This window comes from Castor canadensis, chromosome 5 (genome assembly GCF_047511655.1).
Source record: "Castor canadensis chromosome 5, mCasCan1.hap1v2, whole genome shotgun sequence".
Lineage (NCBI taxonomy): Eukaryota > Metazoa > Chordata > Mammalia > Rodentia > Castoridae > Castor > Castor canadensis.
In genome coordinates this window covers 60,616,442-60,638,314 of record NC_133390.1, presented here as the reverse complement: position 1 = coordinate 60,638,314, position 21,873 = coordinate 60,616,442, and the positions used below count along the sequence as shown (strand labels likewise).

Below are 21,873 nucleotides of genomic sequence, written 5' to 3'. Positions count from 1 at the left end.
TAAAGCATGCACTGATGACATCTAATTCAATTCAGACCTGGCTTAGAGCAGTCCCTCAGAAGCAGTGTCACTCTTCTCATGGATTTTAGGGGGACATTTCTGTGATGGCCAAGAGCAGCAGATGGGGAAACTTTCAGATGATTGAAAGGAAAAAAATGAGAAACCTATTTCAACTCCAAAGTCTATGCCATACAATGGGGAACACGAAATCCTCCCTCTAATCATCTCAAAACGTGAGGAACAGAGGCTAATTGGAAGCTTCAGGAACAACCACTTCCTCTTCTTTAATATTCTCACTTCAGAAATCCAAAAGCAGTCTATTTCTCCATGTCCTATTCTCTAAACACTATCCTTTGTTAAACTCTTTGTCCCCTCAACTCCCCTCTACTAACAAGCCCTCCTACTTTACAAATATTTTCTCTCATCCCTGAGCCCTCCTCAGCTTCTCTATCTCTGCAAACAAGCCTCATCTCTTTACATATCCCCACACCCATCGCAAACACCTTCCAGCAAATATTCTGAGACCCTCTCTCCTTGCAGTGCCACCTCCCACACAGACTATGCAAACACTCCAGCCCTGGGCCCTCCCATTGTCTCAGTCTCCATCTCCATAAGACCTGGCTCTTCTACTCACTCATCCCAACTTCCTAACCTCTGCTCCTTCGAACTCTTCCTCCACCCTCAAGGTTTTATATCCCAGGATAGGGAAAAAAACTGTTCGTTAGTAGACACAGTACCCTTATTGTTCTTTTCTTACAAATAAACCTCATAGCAAATGGATTCCAACTTCTCTTCCTTTGTACTTCCATATACTTGTTTGGCTCAAAGAGCTGACTGTTTGAACACAATAATTGTTATCCATTAGTTACATATAAGTAGGCTGATTATTTCCAAAGAAGATGTTATCCCTCAAAAATTTCCAAAAAAAGCAGTTCCATAGAAAGAAACATGTTTTAATAACAGAATAAGGAGCCTGTTTTGTTCTTGCAGATTTAGTCTATTACAACAGGAGGCTATAAATCTTAATTTGTATGGTCACACATGCACACAGAAAGAGACACACACAAAGACAGACACATGCTGTCCACATGCCCACAACAGCCTATATGCACAAAAGCTTTTTGTGACTGTCAGAGGTGGCTCTTCTGAACACGGACAAGAAGAATCCTCAGATTTCACCAGATGTTAAAGGTGACTCAGGGCAGGAATGAGGAAGATGGTGAGGGCCAGTGGTGATTAGAATGTTGATGTGATTTTTTTTTAATTTTTACTTTATTACATTCTTAAAAATATCTAAGAGAACAAGTAAGAATGACCATTAAGGAAAGAAAAAGAACTTTGATGTTGCTACAAGGAGGAGAAAGGAGCAGAGAGTGAGAGAGATAACGAGAACAGTGAATGCAGACAGAAGAAACAGGGACAGAAAGTAGAAAGGAGCTCCACCTTCTTCCTGTCACAGTAAAAGAGTATGACCCCAGGCTACCCTTCTCTCTGTTAGCTCTAGTTGTACTGAAGTCTAAGTTGTGTCAAATAACAACTGAGATGGTAACCAAAGGTTCCTAAAAGTAACCACAATCAACAGCAAAAGCCATTCTTCAAGTGAGAATCTTTATTTCTTGTGATTAGGGGCTACTTTTAAATAAGTCTAAATTATTTTATATTAGGAATTCTTAAGAATCATAACTTAGTGAAAAGGCTAATAAAGCATTATAGATCTATGAAAAAGTTTTTGTGCAAGTCCCTTCAATAAGGCTTATCTATAGGAACTTTAAAATATTCTTTAGATGATCCAAGGAATCTGACTGTTTATTTCCTGTGATAACTCTCCAGCCAATGAGGTAGGGTGGGGGAGGGAGGACAGAAAGCAGAAGTAGTCTCAGAAAACTTCTGGGTCATTCAAATTTCCTCTCACTTGAAAATTCCTGACTTTTACCTAAATGATCAAGATTTGACTTTTATCATTTATGCTTGCATTTATGTTTATACCATTATTAAAGCAGCTTTGGCAAAATTGAAAGAATTTAATATCGATTCAATGAATAGATATTCTTAAATATAGTAAATTAAGTTCAAGACAGTTTAGACTAACAGTATGCTCTTTCATTACAGAAAATACAAGGGACAGAAGAAAATGTTTTTTAAAAACATCATAGAGATGTACTCATTTAATTCTAGAATATGGCAAACTCCAGAAAAAAAAAAAAAAAAAAAGACGAGTGTCTTCAATCAACAAATGGCAAGGAGAAAAAAATTCAGGGAGCAGGACCTACTCTAGATTAGAGAGACTCAGGAGACATAGCAATTAAATGCAATGTGTGAGTATGGTTTTGGATCCTGTTCTGAACAATCCATCTATCAAAGCAAGTATGAGACAATCAGAGAAACTGAACATTGATTGGAAAATAGATGGTAATACAGTAACTACTGCTATTTTTCAGGTGTGATAGTGATATATTTTCAAAAATCCTTATCTCTAGAGGGCAGAACAGGTTCTCCCTAGAAGCGAGAGGGGTTGGGGAGAGAGGGAGGGAGCAGGGGGAGAAATGGCCCAAACAATGTATGTACATATGAATAAATGAATAAAAAAAAGAAAGTAAAAAAAATCCTAAGTATTTGAATTTGCCTTATAACAATCCAGGTTTTGAGAGAAAGTAAGGTCTCCAAATAAAGCAAGATTAGCATATGTAAGTAATTATTGAAGCTGGGTGATAGGTACCTGGACCATCATTGTCTTATTATTATGTTATGTTTTATATTTCATGTATGTTTAAATTTTTTCACAATGACTTTTTAAAAAAGATAAATGCATTCAACAAGTTAATACAAATAAAATAAAATCTATATTACTGACTTAAAACGATCGTGGTTCACTTTACAAAGAAGGATAGGGTCTTGCAGATCTCAGCTGACTTTTTTTTAAGTATGAGTACTAACCTTCTATCATGCTGAATTGAAAGGCTTATCCTATTGTGGTTCAAGGACAGCCTGGGCATATTGTTTGAGAGACTCCATATCCAAAATAACCATAGTAAAATAGACTGGAGGTATGGCTCAAGCAGTAGAGTGCCTGTGTTGCACGAGTGAAGCTCTGAGTTCAAACCCCAGCCCCACCACCACCACCAACAAAAAAATCCCAATCCTAAAAGCTGATTGTCCACAAATAGCCAAGGCAATACTCAGTCAAAAGAACAATGCAGGAGGTATCACAATACCTGACTTCAAACTATATTACAAAGCAATAACAATAAAAACAGCATGGTACTGGCACAAAAACAGACATGAAGACCAGTGGAACAGAATAGAGGACCCAGATATGAAGCCACACAACTATAAGCAACTTATCTTTGACAAAGGAGCTAAAAATATACGATGGAGAAATAGCAGCCTCTTCAACAAAAACTGCTGGGAAAACTGGTTAGCAGTCTGCAAAAAACTGAAACTAGATCCATGTATATCACCCTATACCAAGATTAACTCAAAATGGATCAAGGATCTTAATATCAGACCCCAAACTCTTAAGTTGATACAAGAAAGAGTAGGAAATACTCTGGAGTTAGTAGGTATAGGTAAGAACTTTCTCAATGAAACCCCAGCAGCACAGCAACTAAGAGATAGCATAGATAAGTGGGACCTCATAAAACTAAAAAGCTTCTGTTCATCAAAAGAAATGGTCTCTAAACTGAAGAAAACACCCACAGAGAAAATATTTGCCAACTATACATCAGACAAAGGACTGATAACCAGAATGTACAGGGAACTTAAAAAACTAAATTCTCCCAAAACTAATGAACCAATAAAGAAATGGGCACGTGAACTAAACAGAACTTTCTCAAAAGAAGAAATTCAAATGGCCAGAAAACACATGAAAAAATGCTCACCATCTCTAGCAATAAAGGAATTGCAAATTAAAACCATGCTAAGATTCCACCTCACCCCTGTTAGAATAGCCATCATCAGCAACACCACCAACAACAGGTGTTGGCGAGGATGCGGGGAAAAAGGAACCCTCTTACACTGTTGGTGGGAATGTAGACTAGTACAACCACTCTGGAAAAAAATTTGGAGGCTACTTAAAAAGCTGGACATCGATCTACCATTTGATCCAGCAATACCACTCTTGGGGATATACCCAAAAGACTGTTACTCCAGAGGCACCTGCACATCCATGTTTATTGCAGCACTATTCACAATAGCCAAGTTATGGAAACAGCCAAGATGCCCCACCACTGACGAATGGATTTAGAAAATGTGGTATCTATACACAATGGAATTTTATGCAGCCATGAAGAAGAACGAAATGTTATCATTCGCTGGTAAATGGATGGAATTGGAGAACATCATTCTGAGTGAGGTTAGCCTGGCCCAAAAGACCAAAAATCGTATGTTCTCCTTCATATGTGGACATTAGATCAAGGGCAATCACAACAATGGGATTGGACTTTGAGCACATGATAAAAGCGAGAGCACACAAGAGAGGGGTGAGGATAGGTAAGACACCTAAAAAACTAGCTAGCATTTGTTGCCCTTAACGCAGAGAAACTAAAGCAGATACCTTAAAAGCAACTGAGGCCAATAGGAAAAGGGGACCAGGAACTAGAGAAAAGGTTAGATCAAAAAGAATTAACCTAGAAGGTAACACACACGCATAGGAAATCAATGTGAGTCAATGCCCTGTATAGCTATCTTTATTTCAACCAGCAAAAACCCTTGTTCCTTCCTATTATTGCTTATACTCTCTCTACAGCAAAATTAGAAATAAAGGCAAAATAGTTTCTGCTGGGTATTGAGGGGGTGGGGGGGAGAGGGAGGGGGCGGAGTGGGTGGTAAGGGAGGGGGTAGGGGCAGGAGGGAGAAATGACCCAAACCTTGTATGCACATATGATAATAAAAGAAAAAAAAAAAAGCTTATTGTTTTTAAGTACCTGGGAGAAATTTGAAAGAAAATAAATTCTCAAGATTACAATAAGTAGGCCATTATTTTAAGATACTTGCAAGATAATGCTAGGCAAACTACCTAAATTTTACTTACTACCATCAGAGCCCAAATTAAAACCATTGCTCCAAGCCAGGCATGGTAGTGCACACCTATAATCTAGCAATCATGGAAGTCTGAGACAGGAAGACTGAGAGTTGAAAGCTAGCTTGGACTACATAGAGACTTCTAGACCAGCCTGGACTCCACAGTGAGACTACATCTCAAAGAACAGACAAACACACAAAGACAAAATAAAACAAACAAACAAAAATTGTCCCAGAAAGTTGAAATGTAAAAGTATTCACAAAAATTCCCTAACACTTCATATTCTAAAGATTTTGAACCTAAAACAATGTTAAAACACACACACATACACACACACACACACACACACACACACACACACACACACACACACCTCTTACATATTTATGCTAAGAAAGAGATGGATATACTTTGTAGATTTTTAAATTCTGTTACTGTTTCTTTGAAAGTAGAATAATTCTTTAGGTAAGAAATCACAGACCTGCATCTTCAGAGTTGTTCATAGAAACCTAAAACAGTTTTGGCTCAAGATGAGAATAGCTAAAAATTTCCCAAATTAATCAACTGTTCTAGATGTTTCTTATTCCCAATCATTGGTACAGTTCATCCCTGAATTCAGATGATTCTGACCAAATTCCTCATGAGCCCTGAAGAATCCTCCTCCTATATTACATACTCAGCCGAGGGAAGGTAAAGGCAGAGAGGTGGAGTGTCATGGAAAGGCTGTGTTCACCATATAGATACCCTTCTTCAACCAAAGGGAAAAGGAACTCAAAGCTAACTTGAAGCATGAAAAATTTTGACCCTGAGATCACATAGAGATAAAGATGCTCCACCTTATCCCTGAAACCATCGTGAACTTGAATTGGAAGCCTTGTTCTTTCTACATCCCGTCATACTCACAGACCTGCTATGATCTCTATTCCCTTTCCCAGTATTTGCAAACTGGTAACAGAGTATAAGTAGGCTCAGAAGAGGTGGAACAAACACACCATGTCTTCCATCTTAGGATATTTTTCCCTTTAACTCAAAAATCTGGTGGATGGACCTTTAAACTACAGCTGTATGTTGCTTAATGATAGGGATATGTTCTAAGAAATGAATGGTTAGTTGGTTTCATCATCAACTGAACATGATAGAGCATGACCATACATCTAAAGATGGATCCCCATCACTAGATGGTATAATCTTATTGAACACCATCATATATGAGATCCATTGTGGACCAAAACATCACTATAAGACTCAACACTATACTGTAAAGTAAATAATAATAATAATAATAACTATACTATTTCTTCCTTATTTAATAATTGATCCTGAAGAATTGATGTTACAAGACACTTAATTTTTTCCTCCTGCAATCTACCTTTTGACCTGTTGCAATCTACCTATTGCTTGGAAGCAGAAAGGGAAAAACTTGAGCCAATTAAGATGATTAAAAAAAATTGGCTAAGTTTAATTTAGTTTGAATCAATGCTCTTTTTTTATAATTCTGGCCAAAAAACTTAATAAAGGAGATGGCTACATTAGGATGTTATTTTTATGGTGATGGTTAATTCACTACAAAGAACACTGAACAAATTGCCAAGGACATGAGTCAGGAGACTAGTCCTAGACCTGATCTGCCAACTAATAGGGAAAAGATCTAGAGCAGGCCATGTCATCTGTCTTCACCTTGTTTAAGCAGAGGTTTCTCCAAATTTAAAATGAGAGTGAAATAGATGTTCTTTGTGCTCCAACTTTCTGGACTCCCATAGATACCGGTTAAATAACACAGAAGTGCCTGTTATATAATGCAGGAAATGGAAATGACCGCAGAACACAAGCATGTTTTTAGTGATAAGGTGGCAGCTACCTAATTGGGGAAAGATTTCACTGGCACTGTTCACCATGACATTCCAAGGGGATGGTAAATTGTTTCAGCATAACCCAGTGGGAAAGGCCTGGTCAGAATCATGCTAATGCAATATAGTACAAGTAGTTGATTCAGCATGGTATACAAGAAATATTTTGTATGTACTCTCATGGCTTACAATTTCCTTAATAAATCTTAAGCTGTTTTTGGAATCCTACTTCAGCAATGATGCAAGCAGAGTGGCAGCCAGGCATCTCTTTCCAGTCCCTTCTGAATATCTCTCTTAGCCATGAAGTACTATTTAGACTAGGTCTGAATTGGTCAAAAGAATGCAGAAGTCGTCTTTCCTTTCATTTTACCTACCGTCACTTTAGCGATACAACAGCCGAGAAACAAATCTTGGAAAACTCTTAAAACCCTTAGCTTTTTTTGCTATATTGATACACCACGCCCATGATCATATTGCATCTAGATAAGTCATGTGCAATGTATAAACAAAACAGTCTAAGAAGATGATCAGTACCAACTTCCACTGAACTTGAGGCTTAGCAGCAAGTCTGAGGAAAGGCTGACCCTGCTTAAAGTAGCAATATTAAATACTGGCTTCTACAAACTTTCTCTTCCTCTTAATGTGTACAGTGAGGAAAAGCACTTCATCTAATAAAATCAACCTATACCCACAGAACAGATAGACCTTATGAAAGACTCTCAACTCCATAACAGCCTGTTAACTTGTAGGTTACTTATCCACTTCTTCACATAGCAAGCTTCTGCTATCCTGGGCACTCCCATACCTCAGGAAGATGATTTTTACACTTGGGTTTCTTTAACTGACCACTAACTGCCACACTGCTTTAGATACAAGGGGGGTTGGAAGGAGAGGAAGGGGGTGGGGGGCAGGGGGGAGGAATGGCTCAAATAATGTATGCACATGTGAATAAATGAATTAAAAAAACAAAATAAAATAAAAAAATAAAGCAGATACAACACCAAGCTTCCTTTCAACAATGTCAAAGAAACATCCCTGAATATCACGATACAACTGTACGCAAGTTAACCCCCAGAAGGGTAAATTCCTGGGTGACACAGAGACAAGTTCTGCCTTACTAAATCTTTATTTCAAAGGAATGTGAAAACCTGAACTATCCTTTTGGGCTTTATGTTCAAATAGAGTCATATCAACCAAATCCTAATAAATATTTCCAGGCAATGATTTTTTCTTAATTACTGTGTCTCCTCTCCCACCATGTGGGTGGGTGTGGAGGTAACAAGAATGGCCAGATGAAAGGTGCTAAAGAAAAGCCCCTTTGGTGTAGAAGGCAGATCTGCAGGACACAGATCTCTTAAAAGAGTCGTCACTTTTAAGTGTCCTTTCTAAATAGATTGCACATACTTAGCTTTGATGTGTACCCTTTGGCTGGTTGTCAAAATGATTAGAAACTCCCTCAGCACTATTCAGAGCTCTGACCTCACCCAGGAAAGCTAGAGACCCTCCCAGATTTGAGGATTAGGTGAAATAACGACCATGACAGAACCACTTGGCAACACAAGACTATAGTCCATAATCACAGGCCTAATGTCTAACCGTAGTAATATAAATGTGAGAGTATGTTTGTAATTGATCAAGCCATCAAGCCATATGTGAACAATTTTTTGGTAATCAAAAACTCACTGAGATAACTCCTTTCTAGACACAGTACCCTACTTATTAAACTTCCTAGGAAGTAAACAATAACTTCACATTACTATCATTAGATACACAGATGGAATGATAGAGACTGTGGGTGTTAGAAAAAATACAGTGGAACAGGAGTTAGAAGATTGGCTCATTCTGTCATTATTGAGCCAAGTGAATGGGTCTGGGGCAATGGTTCAGAGAAAAGGATTTCTAAGAATTATTTTGCTCCACCTACCCCCGAAATAATTGAGCTTGAATTGCCTTCAGATTCATAGTCCAAGTTCTATACAATTGAATTTATCTTAGATATCCACCCTCCACTTTATGGATTTCCCCCATCATGCTGGTCTCTTTAGGTGACAGGTGTCTGTTTTTCCTCTATACTCAGGAGATCTCTCTCTTTCCCTTCTGTCCAAGACAACTAGATCCATTCATGTGCTCTACTCTTCACCAATAAGGCAGGGAGAGATGGAAAATCTCAAATGTTCTGTTTTGTACCTGCATTCAAAAGCAGCATCTGCTATGGCTGTGAAACCATCTGTTGCCCACTTTGCCATGGAAAGGATGGTGTGTGGGCTTCAGAAGTGGTGTCACAGGTCACACAATGGAATTATCCCCTTGTTGGGGCTGATGCACCCAGGCATATGCCCCATCACCAAGGCTAAAGCCACCCTCCTCCATCTGAGAATTGACTTTCTCACAGGGTACGGAACTTCTAAACTTTCAGGAAGGGTCAGGTCCAGTTTTGCTTGGTTTTAATTCTCATTTGCCCAAATAAGGATTTCTAAATCCTCTAACCCTGGGTTTAACCTAGACCTATGTCTGCCCCTAATTCACCCAAAGCCTCACGAGTGTCTAACTAATCTCTGCATATCTCATCAACAAAAATTAAAGGGGGTAAGGGAGGGGGCGGGGTGTGGGGAAGGGGGGAGAAATGACCCAAACATTGTATGCACATATGAATAAAATTAAAATTTAAAATAAATAAATAAATAAATAAATAAATAAAAATTAAAGAGTTGAAGTTAGTGATCTCTGAGTCTTGCTGCTCTAACACTGCAAACTCCTGTGATTTTTAAGCCAGCTCAAAAGCATCAATGAACACAAGACCCTTCACATCAATGGTATATTAAGAATCTTAATGCCAAGGGCAAAAGAATCTACCACAGACAAAAAGACTTCTATGACACAGCCTCTTTGTGTTGAGCAAGAGCAGTGAAATAAGTTTCTTGAGGATCTAAATTAAATTAAGGTCTTTAATCTTGTTAACATCTGCCTCCAAGGTAATACTCTAGTACGGGATCCAGAGCGGGATAGTCAGTTGGGTCTTGTGTCCTGTATGTTACAGGATGTTTAACAGCTTCCCGTCTCTATTCACTAGATGCCAGTAATTCAGCTGTTACAATCAAGCATACATTGTGCCAGTGTTCCCTGGGGACCTGCTCCCCATTGAGAACTGTTGCTGTGGTACATAGCAGGGACTTAAATAAAGCACACCACTTAGGTGTTTTTGCCTCAAGTGGGTGAAACACGATGAGCAAAGCACACAAGGGGTTTACCAGTAAGATTATAAAGTACAGGTACCCCACCTGGACAAAGCCACCAAGACATCCGTGGTACCGCTTTCCTGCTAAGGGTTGAAATGTGGTACACCCTAACCAAACCTCAACTACTCTAACCCAAACACAACCTCAATTCCTCTTTAAAAGCATTCCCACGTAACCACTTCTTTCACAGTTACTTCTTCAGTACACTCCAGAACCAACCCTGCTTACAGACTCTGAAATAAGGTTTGAAGGAAGCAGCGGAAAATAGAGTTTGGTTTAATCATGTTGGCTTTTTCATCCCTCTTCTGCACACACACACAAACACACACACACACACACACACACACAAGTTAATAAAATGTTTCAGAAAAGGTTGCTAAAGTGGTCAGCTTTGACCAGGGTTCTTGGAAAGAGGTGTTAGCAAAGTCTTACTCCAATTTGCCAAGTATCATTTCTTCCCCGATTCAAACAAGGATCCAGGAGACACCTTCTGCAGTTGATCCCGCCCAAAAAAGAACAGCAGCTGCCAGCTGTGTGAAACAGATTGAAGCCTGCAAATTGACTGAAATGATGACTACCCTTAACCAAACGTCTCATTTTTCCATTTGTGAGGGAGGCTGAGATTTGCAAACTACTGGATTTCTGAAGGTGAAGTCTGTGCTAGCTAAGAGCAAAAACTCAACTCCCCTTGATATTAAAAGAAACACCCATTATCAAATTTTGAGACTTGCAGTTTCCTAAGTATGTATAATGTTTAAATTCCACAGTAAATGTATAAGGCGAACAAATACCTTTTACACAACTATGTTGAGGACCTAAAAAGGGAACCAAAAAAGACACAACTGTTACTTCTCAAAGAACCTTAGCTCTTTATTCAAACAAATATTTACACAATTGAGGGCAATGGCACCAGGCATATAGCCATTATGTTAAAATAGTGGGCAACTCTAAAGGTTTATTTATCCCAAATCCAACTACTGTTGCTATCCTACCAGGAACAAAGAAGTCAAGTGCTCCAAGGGCAAAAGTTTAACCTTCTGAAACTGCGAACTTCATTTAGGCGTCTCAGACTAAAAGAGGAGACACAACTCTCAAACGTCCAATTTACCAAACTAGGAAGCTTAAAGTTACATGTCCCACGCTTGATCATCTGTAACTTGCACATTCATATAATGAAGGGAAATGCGGATAAGAAATATTTACATTAGTAGGACTCCACAGTTTTATGTCTCTTCTAAGTTCCCCTACCAGCTGCGCGTGACTGTGACTAGCGGAGCATCCTAAATCTCTTGAGATACTACAGAGTGCAGAAAAAAGACTTCCAGGGAAGACAGGGCCAACCCAGAGGATTTCCAGCCCCGGGCAAGTCTACATAAAAGGCTGTGGGTGGCGTTCCCTCTTTTACATAAGAAAGGTAAATGAGGAACGCAAAGCTCTTTCAAACAGGAAACCCCAACCCAGGGAGGGACAGCCTGTCAGCCTTTTAATTTCCTGGCGGTGGCGAGAGTTAGCCAGGTCCTCAGCGCTTTTCAATAACTGATGACTAGTGCGAAGTTATTAAATGTACCAGCAAACATTTCGGCCACTCCTCCGCCGTGCAGGGTGCTGGGAGAGCCCCAGTCTAAGGCTCACCTCAAAGCCTCACTCTTGATACAAAGTGGAGCTAGAAGGCAGCTATTTGAGGAAGGGTCTTCTCAGAATCCAGCAGCGGACCTTCACTTTCCCAAGGATCTGTCCCGAGGATCCCAGTCCCTTTCCAGGACTGTGGCCAAAAGTTGCCCCCGAAACCCCTAAATCCCGCCGGTTCCCAACAATCACTCTGGAGACATCTCAGCTACCCAGATATCCCTTCCCCAAGATCCCCGCGACCGGAGATCCACTCGACACCCATAGAATCATGCACAACTGGGGTCAGGGTCCCCTAAAGCTGCATAGCTCAGTCTGTGCCGATCCCAGCCCGGGCTTTTGTCCCTGCAGCCTGCAAGACAAGCTAGGAAAAATCTGCACTGGGCGCCCACTCACCATCTCATCTTTCTCCCGAGCTGCAGCTCTCCGTCGGCCCCGCCGGCCTGTGGCCTGTGGCCTGTGGCCTGGCCCTAGCCCTGGCCCCCACCCTCCCTGACTCCCTCCCTCCGGCCCCAGCCCCGCTGGGTCCCCGCCGCCGCTCCAGACACCCAAGAGCGCCGGCCAGCCACTCCCGCCTCACGCAGCGCAGTCAGCGCGCCCCTCCTGGGCCCGGGCGGCCACTGCCTCCTCTCCGCCCCCAGCCCTCCGCCCCGCACCCGGCGGCGACCAACTCGGCGGCAGGGGAGGCAGTGTCCCCAAGGAGCCGCCCGGACGCACGGATCCAGCCCATTCCCTCTCCTCCCGACCCACTGTCGCCTGGCCCTCACCTGGCAAGCCGACTTGGCCAGGTCCCCTCGGCGAGAGAGGGAAGGCACGTTCTGTGCGCACCGCCACACCGTACGGTCCCCCTCAAGCCGCGGTGGTGGGCTCCGCGCGGCTCGGTCCCGCGCCCTAGGTCCCTTTCGTGAGCATCGCGACCATACCGAGAAGCTGGAGCAGCTAAGTTGGAGACCCTTCCAGCTCCTGGTTACTTTGCTGCTGGCTTTTACTGCTGCTGCGGGGGCCCTATCACGGGCGCCACTTTCTCAGAGCCGCTCTCACGGCAGGGCAGGCTTTTTTAATGAGCTGGAAGGAGGGCGGGAGAGTACACGTCCTCGGGTGATGATTTCCTCACCCGATGATAAAATTTCTGCTGTGGAGACTCCAGGTGACCGCACCTCCTCCTGACGGTTCTCCCCCGGGCAGGTCTACCTGATGCGTCAGAAAAGCAGCTGTGCAAAATACAGGGCGAACGGCCTCAGGCAGGGGCTGGGGGCAGGAAGGTTTAAGACTCATTTGTACTGATTGCTTTGTAGTGGTTTCTCTCAAAAGTTCCTGTGTTTTCCAACCTATTTTTCTGAACGGCGGTAACCAGTGAAAACTATGCTGATGTGAATGTCCTCCAACAAAATGGACCAAGGGCAGCTCACAGATCACCTTGGCACACTCTGCAAAGTTCTGGGCCAGTTCCTGCGGTTGCACAGAAGAAGGACAACAGCCTTGGCGGAACTTCCAGGAGCGAGAAAGCACGTGGAAAGACAATCTATGATAATGTGGCTTTGGGCAAATTGTTTTTGCTCCCAGCAACAGTGTCTTCATCTCTAGCATAGTAATGGTGATACTGGTGCTGCAAGGTAGTTAATAAACTTCTGCAGAATATATACCAAGTACCAGGCATGGTGAGTAAACTCACTAGTCACTTAACACATAGCCTATTTAATAGACATATGCAAGTAAAAAACTGCTAATTTCAGGGAGAACCTCACCTACTAGAATGCTTGGTGTTTTATACGGTTTTTTTTTTCCCACACAGAAACATACATGGATCAATCCAGTAGTTAAGTGCCCAACAGTTCTTTCTTCTCTCACACATCATCAATTTTCCCCTTTTTAGTGGATCATCCCCATCAACTTAAAATCATATTATTTCTCCTATCTTTAAGATAGGAGGAAAAAAAAAACCAAAACAACTCTTGGCTCCACTTCTTCCTCGGTCACTTGACCTTATTTTTATTCAGTTTTAACAAAACTCCCTTAAAGAATTGTTAAGAAAAGCTGTCTCCTACTTCTCCATTCCCATCTACTCCAACCAGGGTTTGCTTCTACTCTGTCTCTAAAATAGTTCTTGTGGAGATCAAACTGTGCTATTGAAAGATTGCTTCTGGGGCAGTTAGGAGGCTGAGGATGAGTCAAAAGGATAGTGAGTTCGAGGCCAGCCTGGGCTAGGCTATGTAACCAGACTCTGTCTCAAAAAAAACAAAAAACTGGGGATGTAGCCAAACAGTAGAGCACTTGCCAAGCAAGTGCAAGGCCCTGGGTTTGATGCCCATCATGGGGGGATGGGAAGAGGTGCTTTTCACTCTTCATGTTACTGACAGCTATCAGCAGCAATTAACAGTTGATCACTTTTTCCTTCTGGAAACACTTTGAATTGACTTCTGTAACACTTTCTACTCCACTGGTTGCTCCTTCTGTTTCCTTTGCTGATTCCTTCCCAACCTCTGAGAATGCCCAGAGTTTAGATTTTGAATTTCTCTATCTGCTCTCACTCCCTTGGTGGTCTCTCCCTGTCTCACTTAGGGCACTAAGTCCCATCTATATGTCGATTAATTCTCATTTTACCTACAGCCAGGCCCTCTCCACTGACTCCCAGTCTCCTGGCAGCTGCTGGCCTCTGGCACTGCATATTTCCAATACTGAATTCCTCAAATTTCTCCCTTTTCCCCCCAACTAGTCTTTGTCATCTGAAGTCATCCCCATATTGGACCTAAAACCTTCACTTTTCTGTTCTCCCCAATCTGTCAGGAAATGCTTTCTGCTGTACTTCCAAAACAAATCCAGAATTCAACTACTGTCCTTATCACCTCCCCTGTGACTCCCGCCCAGGTCTAATGTACAACATTGTCTTCACTTTACCCTTGCTCTGTTTCTATTTTTGACCTCTGGTAGGATATTCTCAACAGTGATCCTTTTAAAACACTTGGCAGCACAAATCTCTCCTCTGCTCAAAAATTCTGCCATGGCTCTTTCTCAATCAGAGCAAAAGCCAAAGTCCAGATGATGGGCGAGATGATGGCCTAGAAGGACAATACCTGATCTGTCATTCTCCGACCTCATCTCCTGCCTTTCTCATTTCACTCAGCCTCAGAATCCCAAGACCAGTTTCCTGGAGAGGTATGCTTCCATATCAGGGCCTCTGCAGCAGCTGCTTCTCTGCCTAGAACTTTCCTTCTCTCCCCTCCCCATGCCTCAGCATGGCTTGGTCCCTCACTTCTTTTAAGTTATTGCTCAAATGTCACCATGTTGCTCAGACCTACCTGATCACTCTAAAAGTTTAAAGCGTACTTTCTATACCAATAAATTTTCTTTCTTTTGGTAGAATTACCACCTTCTACCATATTATTGTATTAGCCAGCTTTCTACTAATATAACAAATCCCTGAGATAATAAACTTAGAAGGAGAAAATATCTAGTTGGCTTAGGATATTGGAGGTTCCAGTCTATGACTGATTGGCCCTGTTGCTTTGGGTCTGCACTAATGTAGTACATCATGGTGGTGGAGGAGAACTGCCCACCTCATGACGGGAGAGAGAGATAAAAGAGAGAGGAAGGCAGGCTCCTAATGATCTTGCTACCTCCCTCTAGACTCCACCTCTTCAAGTTTCCACTGCTTCCCAACAGTAGGAACCAAACCGCTAACCAAGGGCCTCTGTCCAAACTACAACAATTAGAAATATGAGGGCAATCTGGACGTGACATCTGTTACCCCATTGATCACCAGAGTTGATTTGGCCTGACCTGGCTGGCTAGGCACCCCTTCCTTCCTCACCGCTCTGTGTCCGTCCCTCCAGAAGCTGTGTGCTCAGTTGAAGAGGACGACCATCCCTGGTAGACGAGGACCATTCCTTGGTCAAGGGTATACAAGTAGCTGCGCTCCCCTGCTAGAACCTCCAAACAAGCTCTCAAACTATAGCAATTAGAAAATGTGCTTTTTAATTATGTTTAATGTCTGTCTCTCTTCACCAGAATGCAAATTCTGTCTGTTCTTTCCAGTGCTATATTCATAATGGGCCTAGAATGGTGCCTGGTATATAGATGATGTTCAAGAATGAATGATGGTTTTGACCCCAAACTGTGCTTGCTAACATTTCCTTGCTTAGAACATGGTCAGCAATATAGTTGACCTAGACATTTTAGGGACATTATTCACTCTTCCAAAGGTCTAAGGAACATGCATACTACTACAATGTATCTAAAATGCCAATAACTAAGTTGCTAATATTCAGATCTAAGAAAATATACTTGATATTTATTGAGAACAGAAATTACTCTATGTATTCTTCTTTCAAAGGCAGGATAGTAAATTTAACACTGTCAACTACATTCATTTTATAAGTGACCAGAGTCAGAATTTGTGTACAGGCAGTATGGATCTAGATTGGATGTCCTGAAATGCTACCTTACATCTTACCTTTTCTCTACATAGGACTGTTATCAGAGAAATTTCTATATAATGAGTAATTCCTAATCACTAGACAAAACCTAATCCTCAGTGGCGTCTCTTCACTGCCTTGTTGTGTCTGTTGATGTCTCTGTCTGTGACTATTGCTAAGTTTGTCAAAGGTCAGGGGAGTCATTTTATCCATACTTGTGTGAATCATACTCAATAACTTGATACATAGAAGGGGCTGTCACAAAGTATTCATTTAATGTAACTTTTGAAGTCAGTAAACCCAGTGCAGCTTCTTACTCCTGATGAATTAGTGTGGTTTTCAATAACTTTCAAAATGTCAAACATCCCGAAGGTAGAAGTGACCATCTTGAAGGTGCAAGTGATAAATTAAATGTCTAATGCAAACCCCAATGTCTTAAAATGTACAGAAATCACTCAATAAACAACTATTATTTTGATTACTACCAGAATTATTTTAGTTATGATGCCTTGAAAATAAAAGAGAAAGAAAGGAATGAGTCCTTCCCTTTTACTTTTCTTTTTGCCAGGTTCTCTAAAGTAAAATTCCCTCTTTAATCACAGACCAGAGCCACTCTTCCCTGTCTCTGCCATTCCTAATTTTCTACCAGAAACCTGTGGTAAATCACACAGCATTCCTTCCTTCTCTGTTTTCCTCTGTAGGATCTCTGATGATTATAAAACTTGTCTTTAAACTACTGTAGTCTTTCCTTTCTCAAGTGGGGAAAGGTAAGGTGCTGTCCATAGTGATATTATTAATTATTTATGGGTTATTCCATTTGCAATGACTATTAATACTATCACTATTATTATTTTTGAGACAAGGTCTCATTATGTAACCCAGGCTGGCCTCAAACTTTAGATCCTCCTGCTTCTCTGCCTACTGATTCTAGGTGTTTGTCAACTCACCAGGCTGGGAATTATTTTTGCTGTTGTTCTCTTTCATTAACGCAGCTTGGTTGGACTCCATTAACATTTCATATCCTGAACCTATATATCTCTTCCATTCTCTTCAGTGACAGCCTAACAAATATTTGTAGATGACAATTCAGTCCCCACTCCAATTCCTGGAACAACTTCTTGTTCTGAAGTTTTCTTTAATATTATGACTATTTAAAGAATCATGCAGCTCAAATTTGCAGAGTGCAGTGGAAAAACCATTGATTTTTGGAGTTGGGCACATCTGTGTTTAAAACTCTGACTTACCCCTTTATTAGCCAAGGAATTTGAATACATTATTTATCCTTGTTAAGAAAAGAATTGCTAGTCTGAAAAACTTCTATTTGTGAATTAATTCCATGGTGTCAGTACCAATCTTTGTATAGGAGATAGATACAACAAAGGACAGTAATCAGAAAAGTAGTTTTCTAGCCATTGTATTGTACACTGTCCTGAATATGTTAAGTTTTAAATCATGTACTTCTTTTAGAATTTAGTGATAGCATAATTTTTCTCTTACAAATGCATATACTTTCATTTCTTAGAAAAGATAGCTTCATCTACTTTTCACATTGGATTTGCAAAAGTAATTGTTAAGGAGAACCAGTGTTTCCCTTTGTACCCTGGTTTCCAAGAATCCCAGAGTCAAACTTATTATTAAATTATTATATAATAGTAATGCAAATCTTACTTCCTTCTCACTTTTTATGTGTTTGGTATATTTTTATTTCACTAACCTTATTTTACTCTGTGTTCTCAGATACATATTTAAATATATGAAGTATAAATAATACATTAGCTATTCAGATTAGCCCTAGATAGTCAACCAAAATTAAAGTGGAAATCACTTTAACCTTCCAGGGACACAAATAAGTAAATATCTCAATTTCATCCCCATAGTATGTTTGATGATACCTCCATGTGCTACTTTAGGCTTATACTATTGCAAGATTTGTTGTCTAAGATTTGGACCATTGATTACTCCGCATCAAAATGTTCTTGATGCCCTGCCCCCAATCTTTTTGTGAGTTTATGTTGTAGAAAGGCAGGAAAAGGATGTTGAGTGTGTGTGTGTGTGTGTGTGTGTGTGTGTATGTCCTTCAGATTAACCTATTCCAGCTGTGTTTATCTGGATCACTTTTCTAATTACTTGAGGACCCTGAATCATTCTTCTTTTCCTGCATGGTGGGTTTAAAACAAAGAGTTTTCTTTGTATGTTAACTGCTTATTATAGAACAGAGCAGAATAAAACCAAAAACAGTACTCTATTGGACAGTGCCCCTAGGCATTGCAGAGAACTGTTTCTCTTCTCTGTGTTGGTCTTTATTTCATTTTATTTTCACCATCCTTCCAGTTATCTTATACCTTGATTTTTAACTCATTGTTAATAATGTGTGTGTGTGTGTGTGTGTGTGTTTTGAGCCACATGGGGCAGGAATTCAAATTCATGTGTCAAATATATACAGACCTCAGTGCACAGGAGACTTCTGACAACTAAAAGGAAGAACCAGGAATATTAAACGTGAGGAACGTTACAACAAAGGCAAATTTGCTAAGCACCTCTTTGTTCTATAAAATGTGCCTAGTTTCGAGGACGACTGGGATAAACTAAACATCTCCCGTATGTAACTGTAATGAGATAATACAACACGTATTGTAAAAAAAAAAAAAAAAGAAAGAAAGAAAGAAAAGAACACAAATGACTTAAGATAAAGGAGTAGCTGTGCCTGGTGAGTCCACCAGGGAATGTGATCTTCATATTGCAGGAAAAGGGCTTTATGGGCAGAGATTACAGCACGAGCAATGTAGGACAGTGGAGCCCAAGAAAGTTTGCAAAATAGTGAGTAATGCATTCTGCTGAGCAGACAGTATGTGGGGAAGGAGAAGTAGGAGATAAGATTGAAGAAACTGGGGTGAGACTTAAGGGGAGAGGGAAGACAACTGGGATTTGAATTTTAGATTTCAAATCTAATACCATTTTAATGATGTCATTTCCTTGCTCTAAACTTGCACTGGCCTTTCCTTGTCTGACAAACACAGGAAGAACCAAGGGCTGTGTAGGAAGTGGAGCCTGATTATATAGGACTAGGTTGAAAGAGAAAGATGAGCTACAGCCACAAAATTTAGACTCTAATAAAAGCCCTAAGGATGCTATTTCCTATTGATCGCAAGTCAAGACTGCTTGACCAAGTATTCATAAAACTTCAGTGAGGACACTGAACCTCTGTCCATGCCTGACTGTCATTTTCCCCCACTGCTATGCTGACTCTGTAGTCACAGATCCTAAAATCCTCACAGAAATAAGCATGAAAACTTTTGACTGTTAGACTGGAAATTTAGAGACGACATTCCAATTAAGTGACAGTGATCCCAGAGGCTTAGACTTACTTATTTAAATGTTCCACTTTATGGAGATAATTTTGGTGTTTCTCTCAGGAGAATTATAAAGATAGTTAATAAAATTATTATTATATGGCACCCATCTCTGACTAAAGGTTTAGTGTTAATACCTAGTAAGTTTGAATTGATTGTTTGAAGAATTTATTTCTGACACAGTTAGTGAGGTTTATGACTAGTGCGGGTCTTTCCGACTCATTTGAATTTCTGGCTATGTTAAGAAATTAAAATATGCTTAAAGAAGACGATGAAAATTTATCTGTCATGTTTTTCAAATGAGAACCAAAAACAAAAACAACTTTTTCAAACCTCATTCTTTTATTATTGATTTCCAGAAGTTAATTCCTAAGGTGTTAGTATTATATTTACAAGAGTAATGTCAGAATCCCCAGAGAATCAGGCATGGCAGCACTTGAGAGGCTGAGGCCGGAGGACTGGGAATTTGAGACCAGCCAGACTGCATAGTGAGACGTTGTCTCAAAAAAATAAAAACACAAAATCAAAATCCAAAAAAAAGAATCTCTAGAACTCTAATGCAAGTATATTGATACACTGTACCTTTAATGCTAATATTAGAGTTAGCCTTAAAAAACTTAGGAACCCAATAATACACAAGAGAAAAGTCACATATATTGAAATGAATTTGATAGTCAAGAAACAAATCTGGTATGTTTAAAAGGTGTATTTCTCTTTTCCTACACAGGACTATAGGCACAGCTTTCTGGGGCTGTCTTTTGATTTCCTCTTAAAAAAAAAAAAATCCCAGATAAGGTCTGAGGACTTCCTCTCCTCCTTCTCCTCCCCACACAACTGGAGTGCTGGTAGAGGGAAGTCTCTAAGTACTTCTTATTCCACTGGTCTGTTGTGTGTTGGTAAGCAACATTACCAACATAGGCCCGGATGTGATTTTCCAAAACAATAAGCTAGTTTGCAAAAAGCTAGTTTGGCAACATCCAGAAGTTATCAAAGTGACTATCCGGGTGGAAAATTCCCTGCATGGGCAACTTTGAAGGATCCATATCAGTGAAAAGCAACATTACCCTCAGTGAATAATTCACTGGTAATTAATTCTCAAAAGAAAGCTTTAGCTTTCATGGGTTGTTAGCATTTCATGTTAAATGCTCAGTGACTTTGTAAATCATTGAGTGCTTTGATCCTATTGAAAATATCAATCCTTTGTTTTTTATTCCAACACACACAATCCTCAGTACAAAAAAGGAGGGCTGAGGGATGCACATGGAGAGGGGTGGGGAATCACATACTGTGTAGCAACACAGGATATGCAGGGATGTCTTGGGCATAGTGAACTCAATGAGCCCAAATCTTTATATCCCCCCATCTCCAGTGTGTATGCCAGCCCTCCTTCCTTCTTTGTTATATTCTGTAATTAAGTAAAGAGCAGCCACTTATATCCAGTCATACATCTCTCCAATCTGGAAATTTTCTTCAGTCCCTCATTCTTCATCAACCCTGATCAATAATCCATTGCCAAATCATATCATTTCTACTGTGTGTGTGTGTATGTGTGTGTGTGTGTGTGTGTGTGTGTGTGTGTGTGTGTATAGTCTTAGGTATCTAACCCAGGCCCTCCCCTGTGCTAGATAAACACTGTGCCACTATGCCACTGAGCTACACTTTTACCTCTTAAATACCTGTCAGTATGACCCTTCTCTCCATCTCCTTTGCCTTCCTTGGTCATCTGGCTTGTTCACCTTCAGCTCCATTCCTAGAAATGACCAGAAACAAACCAGGGGTGGGGAGGGGAGGGAAGAAGAAGGGAGATGGAGTCTCATCAAGCCTGAGGCTGGAGGGACACTGTGTGTGTAGTAAGCAAGACTCTCACAAGGTCAAGGAAGATGGAAGAGCCTAGAGGGGAAGAAACTAAGGCCCACATTTTGGAGAAAGTGACAGGAAATACAAAACCCAAGATCCTGAGCATTTAGCCATGAGCAGGCATGGGGTGTGGGATTGTTGCTGAGTAATTACTCAATTTTTGAAGATTGCATGTTGGAAGCATATTGGATGTGCTGACTGGGGGAGGAAGAAAGGTGGAGGTAGCTAGATATTGGAATTATGATTTCCTAAATTAACATTTTGGTCTCAATCACACCAATTACAATTTTCAATATTTTGTTAGTCTTTTAGTTCCGTCAACTCCCCCACAAAATTCTAGCTTTGTGAGAACAGGGGGTCTTACTCACTTTTATATTCCCAATATAGTAAGTCAGATAGAACAGAAACTATAAAATATTTGTTGAATAATTACATAAATTAGTTGTGAATACTGAAATCTCATCACTTCAATGCTTAGAATTCTTTAGTGACTCCTAAAGGCCTTCAGGATAAAATAAACTAGGA

General features: G+C 40.5%; 1 protein-coding gene across 25 annotated transcripts in view; it reads right to left on the bottom strand.

Annotated features, from left to right (window-relative positions):
* Phldb2 (pleckstrin homology like domain family B member 2) overlaps positions 1–21,873 on the bottom strand; it is a 218,144-nt gene that overhangs the window by 85,742 nt on the left and 110,529 nt on the right. For 2 of the 25 annotated variants that reach the window (XM_074073090.1, XM_074073089.1), the window contains one exon: positions 21,157–21,241. The exons of 18 other annotated variants lie outside the window; for them this stretch is intronic. In XM_074073090.1, the coding sequence (XP_073929191.1) occupies positions 21,157–21,214 (58 nt within the window). In that variant the 5' untranslated portion in view covers positions 21,215–21,241. 5 more of the 25 variants (XM_074073094.1, XM_074073093.1, XM_074073100.1 and 2 more) reach the window with 4 other exon arrangements.